Source organism: Choristoneura fumiferana, chromosome 12 (genome assembly GCF_025370935.1).
Source record: "Choristoneura fumiferana chromosome 12, NRCan_CFum_1, whole genome shotgun sequence".
Classification (NCBI taxonomy): Eukaryota; Metazoa; Arthropoda; class Insecta; order Lepidoptera; family Tortricidae; genus Choristoneura; species Choristoneura fumiferana.
In genome coordinates this window covers 3,040,301-3,048,236 of record NC_133483.1, presented here as the reverse complement: position 1 = coordinate 3,048,236, position 7,936 = coordinate 3,040,301, and the positions used below count along the sequence as shown (strand labels likewise).

General features: G+C 39.6%; 1 protein-coding gene across 1 annotated transcript; it reads left to right on the top strand.

Annotated features, from left to right (window-relative positions):
• Window positions 1-1,485: 1,485 nt before the first annotated feature.
• Window positions 1,486-2,843, top strand: LOC141433118 (uncharacterized; the record flags this gene model as incomplete). The annotated part of the gene is given in 1 exon segment (XM_074094962.1): window positions 1,486-2,843. A coding segment is annotated over 1 exon segment (339 nt). The 5' UTR covers window positions 1,486-1,642.
• Between the last annotated feature and the right edge of the window lie 5,093 nt (window positions 2,844-7,936).

Genomic DNA, 7,936 nt, shown 5'->3' with positions numbered 1-7,936 from the left:
TCACAATTGTTGTGCGCCAAAACAAGAGTAGCAAGAACTGAAACTATACCTAAACTTGAGCTACGCGCAGCATTATTACTAGCTACCTTGTACACCAAGGTAAACAAAGCACTCAAATGTCAATTTCAGAGTAAATATTTTTGGTCAGATTCCAACGTAGTTTTGGCATGGATAAAATCTCAACAATGTGACAAACTTACCTGCTTTGTAAAAAACCAAGTAAATAAAATAAATTCAATGACCAATTCAAAGGACTGGTATTGGGTAGCTTCTGGTGAAAACCCAGCCGATCTCTTGACTAGGGGGCTGCGTGCTGACAAGCTCGCCAGCTGTCCCTTGTGGTGGCAAGGACCCCTCTGGCTGCAAAAACCAAGCACAGAGTGGCCATCCAACCAAGTAAAAATTACCAAGTCTATACAAGAGTCCAATGAGTCCCAAGAGTCCATTGAAACTCATTGCAATGTATGTACAAATACATACAATAACCAATTTATGACTTTTTTATTCGAGAAATGGTCTGATGTCAACAAACTGACTAGATGTTTTGCATACATTTTAAGATTTATTAAAAATTGTACCAATAAAATAGAAAAAAAATGTGGTTCACTGTCTGTCAATGAGCTAAACGAGAGCCGAAATAAATTAATAAAATTTGCTCAAATTGAGTCTTATCCAACCGAGTACCGATTACTTATGAAGGGTAAACTACTTCCAAAATCATCAAACTTAATTTGTTTAAATCCTTTTATGGAGGATGAACTCATAAAGGTAGGGGGGCGTTTAGACTTGTCAATTTACCCTAGCCACAAAAAACACCCTATTGTCTTACCCCATAACCACAACCTAACTAAGTTAATTGTACACGGCGAGCATCTACGATTGATGCACGCTGGACCGCAACTCCTACTGTCGTCAGTACGAGAACGATACTGGCCTATCAAGGGCAAGAGCACAGTAAAAAAAATTGTACAAAAATGTGTGACCTGCTTCAGGGCCAACCCGAAGGTACATGTTCCTATCATGGGGAATTTACCAGCTGTACGAGTAACCCCGGCCCCCCCTTTTCAAAACACGAGCGTTGATTACGCTGGCCCCTTTACAATAAGGGACAGGAGGGGACGTGGTTACAAAACCAGTAAATGCTATATAGCAATGTTTGTGTGTCTTGTAACGAAGGCGGTTCACATCGAATTAGTTTCCAGTTTACACACTTCAGCATTCCTTTCAGCATTTAACCGATTCATAGCTCGTAGGGGTAGACCTAAGGAAATGTTGAGTGACAATGGTTCTACGTTTCATGGCGCGAATAACGAATTAACCGAACTCTATAAATTCATAAACAATAACGATAACCTTAGTGTGTTAACAGATTCTTGCGCCAAGGAGGGATCGTTTGGAAATTTTTACCACCATATTCAGCACATATGGCGGGCCTGCATGAGGCCGCAGTAAAAAGTTGTAAGACTCACTTAAAAAGGTACTTTCAAATGCATTGTTAACCTATGAAGAGTTTGCCACAGTACTTGCACAGATAGAGGGAATTTTAAATTCACGCCCACTATGCCCAATACCCACTTCAGATGATGATGATATATCTTGTCTAACGCCAGCTCACTTCCTTATTGGCAGGAGTCCTACTGCCATGCCCGACTACGAATACGAGGGCGTCCCAGTAAACCGACTAACACTATACCAACAGTTACAGCAGTTACAACAAAATTTCTGGCGTCGCTGGTCCAGGGACTATGTGAGTCTGCTCCAAGAACGCTCCAAGTGGCGCAGCTGCAAGGGGCGCCCCCTGGACGCGGGCACAGTCGTCCTGGTGCGTGACGAGCGCCTCCCGACGTGCCGCTGGCTCCTGGGTCGCGTCATCAGCTGTTTTCCTGGGAAGGACGGCGTCTCCCGAGTCGCCGAATTGAAGACTTCGCGAGGCACCATCAAACGCGCTTTTAACAATATTTGCCCGTTACCATTAAGTTAACCATTAATGATACCTACTTTTACTTTCTTTTTGTCTGCAATTTCACTCTAACTCTATTTGCAATTTTGCCTTTTGAATGTATATTTAATGATACCTAATCGCTCTTTGATTGCAATATCTAACTTTATTTGCAATTTTTACTATAACTCTATTTGCAATGTTGAACTTTTTGAATACTTTTTAAATTATCTTTGTTTGCAAGCTACTAGTAAACTTGCTTTGCTTGTGTCAATGTAACCAATTTTATTTCAACTTCCTCTCAAGCTTGCAAGGTTTTACTATATTAACCATAATTTAAACTATTTTGTGATAAGCTTTGCACATGTATTCGTGTTCCCGCTTATTTATAATCCCAAATGTCTAATAAAGAATTCCTTGGTATGGTTTTCATGGTAAGGTAACCGATTCATTTTATTCATGTTAAGTGCAAGCGCACTTAATAATAACATGAATGAAATGGCGGACTTGTTTGTGAGCTCTGATCTGACCAGATCACTCACATATAGGTTTTCTGTCCGCTTATCGGCGAGGTTCTAGGCAACGCCACCTCGCGGATGGGTTGACAGACCAGGAACTACCTGGTTATGCCAGTCTGGGTAAATAAGCTACCTTTATACTTAACTATAAGTAGAATTAGACCTTAGGCGGGAGCATGTCACAGGTGACTCCATCTGTAGTGTTATTTCCAAACTTCCCGTCCCAGTAGCGGCGGATTTAAACCAAGTAGATTCAGTCAGATGGCGCCACTTGTGACACCCGAGAATGCAAGATGGCGCATGTCATTTGGTCTCTTTGCAAATAAATCGAACACGAAAAAGATCGCTGCATCAATTACTTCCCAATTTCCTCAATCAGTTCAAAAACAAGGACCGAGATCCTAACAGTCAGTAAATAAAATAAAAATTCAAGGTAGTTTTGAAGACAGTTAAAAAAATTATTAATAATTTGTGGTAGTTGTTTGTATCATAAAACGTCATGTGGTACTTGGGTCATTACAGTGCAAGTTAGAACGGTTGGTTTATGGTCAGTTAGTCTAACAAAATGGTAGACATTGGTGTACGGTTGTTGTCACTCTTGAAGATGAAGCTCTGGTTTGAAGTTCGAAACGCGTCAGTGTTGTTTTGGGTGGTGTGATAGATGGGTTTGTGTGATTTGTGTGTGTTCTTACAGTGGGAGGTGGAGGAACTGCATGAACACGCATATTTTGCATAAGCTTAGCTATCGTAAGGTCGCGGGTGAGCAAGGAAATTATTTTAGTTCATTGATATGGACCTCCGCAAAGTAACGCCTGATTCAATAAATTATGTACATGATCTTATGACTATGTCAATTATAGGTCTATGTTTATATTAAATGATAATATCGTTTATACACACACACAAACATCACGCCTGTATTTCCAAATGGGGTAGGCAGAGCACACGAAACGTTACCGCTTCGGAGCCACTTTTAGCAATTTTAGGTTTTGAGTTTGACAAAAACGGTACAATAGTGACTATAGCTAGTGCTAGCTTGTCGCCTACGGCACGACAAAACGATACAACGAAACGATATATTATGCCTAGATATTATTCTATTAATCATTGGGCCTATATTTATAGGCCTTATAAATAGGTTCGAAGTTGCTCAGCGAGCTAAGAAGAGCTATGCTGGGAGTTTCTCTACGGGATCTAATCAGAAATGAGGAGATACGTAGAAGAACGAGGGTTACTGACATAGCGATATATTGACAAGCGAATAAGTTCGCTCAAATGGCGATGGGCAGGAAATATAGCACGGATAACAGATGGCCGTTCGGGCCGAAAAGTTCTCGAATGGAGACCGCGGATTGGCAAGCGCAGCGTAGTAGGACGTCCACCAACGAGATGGACGGATAATCTGGTAAAGCCGCGGTTTCTTCAGCCGAAGCTAAATGGAGGTCTGTAGGGAGGCCTTTATCTAACAGTGGACGTCCTACAGCTGAGATGATGATGATGATTGATCCTTTCTTTGTTTGGTTACATAGTCGCGGTGGCCGCGCGCTTACACATCCTAATAGATGCTTCATTTTGTCGCTTATTTATAAGTACCTATAAATGATTTCTCATAGGAGTGGCTTGTTTTATTATTTTTTGAAAATAAATGAGCATTTAATAGTAGATTATTGTCGTGGCCTGGAAGTAGGGGAGACGGAGGAGAGTTGTGACAGAGAGGAGAGTTGTGACACCGTCGATTTTTGGGAACTTATTTACTGAGCAACCTTGCAACAGCGCGTGTTTGATAGCTCGAGACTTGAACTATAAAACGCGCGCTATTGCGAGCTCACTAGCAGATAATAAGTTTAGTTCAAAAAAATCGACGTTGTCTACTCTCCTCTGTAACAACTCTCCTCGGTCTCCCCTAGGCAATTGCTGGCTGACGAGCTTGCGAGTCCGTTTAACTAATCATCATCATCATCATCATGACAGCCGAATGACGTCCACTGCTGGACATAGGCCTCCCCTAAGGCTCTCCACTCAGACCGGTCTTGTGCTTTCCGCATCTACCGCGATCCCGCGATCTTAACCAGGTCGTCGCTCCATCTTGTTGGAGGCCTACCGACAGCTCGTCTCCGGTCCGCGGACGCCATTCAGAACCTTAACTAATATGAAGCCAGTATTTCCCATTCCAGCCTAGACTTATATAAAGCTTTTATCAAAAATGGTGAATGCTGAAATAGAATTTAACTTTTTTCAAAACACTGATATTATAACATTTAATTTATTCCTATATTTTTCTTATGCTTATACACCACAAAGCTGTTTCAGATCCAATAAAAAAGGTTCCGGAGTTCCAACAAAATATCTGATACGGGCCATTAGACTTGGCTGTATACGACTTGTGCCAACATTTCCATGGTTTTTTTAACTTAAAAAAAAATTATGACTGATTGCAGGCGCGCTAATTTATTATTGTTGAGCTAGCGCGCCTGCAATCTTTTCAACTTTTTAATTTTTCGCTGACCATAAACTGTTCACTTCACCTTCTGATATGTAAAGAAAAATGACAACTTTTACGGAAATTTTGGAGAAAAACTATATATGTTTATACATTATTTTCGAACCGATGTAGTTTAGAGGTAAAAAGAGCTTACATTATTCGCACAGGGCCGGCAACAACACCCGCTCATGCTTACTAATGTCTGTTCTTGTTTTGAGTATTCAATGTGCAACGGTAATTGCTTCCCATTTATCCGATCAGCCGTAACCGAAAAGCCTACTTCCGGACAGCCGGAAGTAGAAATTAGAAATAGAGTAGAACCTTAAAATTATAAAAAACATTCAGCACTTTTAGTTTTCTTCCACCTCTCAATTTAAGGGGTATATTTAATAACAGGTAGAGCATTTTTTTATCGATAACTAAGCAATCGATGATTTTATCATATACTTGTGATCGTATAGTTTTAACCTATTTCAAAAAAGAGGAGGTTTTACGTTCTAATGTTTGTATTTTTTTTCATATACAATTTTAATGATTGCTCGGCGAAGAACTATTTTATAGACGAAGAAGAGACCTGAGTACATTTTTTTTAATGTTTTTTGCAAAAAAAAACACTAGTATATGGAAAAGCCACTAGGCCACTTCGGCTTTTTAAAAAAAAATGGCTTTTTAATAAAAATCCGTGGTGGCCTAGTGGTTTGACCTATCGCCTCTCAAGCAGAGTTTCGTGGGTTCAAACCCCGGCCCGCACCTCTGAGTTTTTCGAAATTAGAAATTTACCACAAGCTTTACAGTGAAGGAAAATATCTTGAGGAAACCTGCACAAACCTGCGAAGCAATTCAATGATGTGTGTGAAGGTTCCCATTGAGTTTAAACAAGGAACTTCTTCGCTAAATTCGACGTGTGCTTATGATAATTAAATATGTAATATGTCTAAGCCTTTCATTAAAATTTGTCGATGTATGGGCTGTTATTAGAAAGTAGTTTGGTTAGATCTAATATGGATGTCTTCGGTGATTATGATGTGTGGCTGACATTTCTGCGGTAAGGTTAGGTCACGAGTCAGGGTCAGTTGGAACTGTTTCATTAAAACCATTGGTTTCTTAATATAGAGCGATTAGATTAGGCTACTGTAGAATTAAAAACCGGCTAAGAGCATGTCGGACACGCCCAAAATAGGGTTCCGTAGCCATTTACGTATTTTATACGGAATCTTCCAAGTTTAGATATATTTTATACCTTAGGATGCTATTTACTCATAAACTACTAATAACTCTCAAGCAAACTTAGCCGTTATAGTTTTCCTTGAAAGTTGATATACTTACTACCATCCTGAATTTTTCCCAATTTTTCCACCCACCAGTTTAGATTTTATAGGGGGGGGAGACGCTCGATTTTTAACGAATATTTGCATTTTAAAGTAGAATATATCCGCAAACAAATCACTGAATTGAAAATTTGTCTTAGCAAACCCCTAATGATTTAATAGACCTATCCAACGATACCTCACACAATAGGGTTGGATGCGAAAAAAAAAACAACCTCACTTTACGTCTATGGGAAGTACCCTAAAAATTGTCGGCATAGTTTACATATAATATCCCTGCAAAATTACAGCTTTCTAGCATTGATAGTCCCTGAGCAAAGCCGTGACAGGACGGACAGATAAACAGACAGACACACATGGCGAAACTATAAGGGTTCCGTATTTGCCCTAAAAACCCCTAAAAATCCCTAACCTTAAAAAGTCAGAGACTTATTATGTACTAAAACTCCTAGTCCATTAGTTCCGGCAGTTGATTTGAAATCCCGGGACTTCGATAAATTGTAATGGAATTCTCGTCAATTATATCGTGGTTTTATCGATGTTGCATTAAAAACAACCGTGCTAAATGTCATAATCTAAACCCAGCGGGTGAAAAAACGAGATTTTCTCGGTCCCGTGGGAATATCGGATAAAGTATCCTAAGTGTTATTCCAGACGTCCAGCTATCTACATAGTAAATTTCATCTCAATCCCTTGAGCCGTTTCAGAGTGGAATAACAAACATACAGACACCATACTCACAAACTATCGCATTTATAATATTCCTGTTTTTAACAAAAGAGTGCTTTATGCAAAACATTAGATTCGCTAATGCTGCCGTGAAGCAGCAGTGCTTGCACTGTTGTGTTTCGGCGTGGAGAGTAAGACAGCCGGTGAAATTACTGGCACTTGAGGTATCCCATCTTAGGCCTCTAGGTTGGCAACGCATCTGTAATCCCCCTAGTGTTACGAGTGTATATGGGCAGTGGTGATCTCTTACCATCAGGAGACCCACTTGCTCGTTTGCCATCTAGTCGAATAAAAAAAAATCAAATGAGTCACAGGGTTACCTACATATATTTTGTACAAGATAATTTAGTTACTCAATAGTAGACACACCAAAGGCTACCAATCAATTGACAAATTATTCGTTTTCCCCATTGAATGCGGCATAGAATGTAGGACGTCCTGAGGCACGGTGGACGGACGACCTTAAAAGGGTCGCTGGCCACGGATGGATGCGAGGGGCTGAAGACAGTGTTGTGGCCGCCATAGAAGACGCCTATGTCCAGCAGTGGACTGCAGTAGGCTGATGACGATGATGATAGAATACCGTACGGTAAAAGTGAACTGTGATGTCACTATTTAGCTAATATAACTGATTTATTATTTAAATATACCAAATAATTTAAATTCACTGAAAATTCAAAGAGTATGCCGGGTTATTTTGATAGTTTATCTTTATTTTATTAGAGCTGTATAAAATAGCTGTAGAATTATTAGTTAATAGTATTAAGTCCAATAACCTGTTCTTTAAATTGAACCCCTTACCAAATCAATTTATTTATAAATACTAAAAATATATCAATAAAAATTGATTAAATCATAAAATAAACACTTCTTTTGAAATACTACTAAACTAATAGGTATAACACAAATGAAATAATGCGGCATTATACAGTTGTCCAAT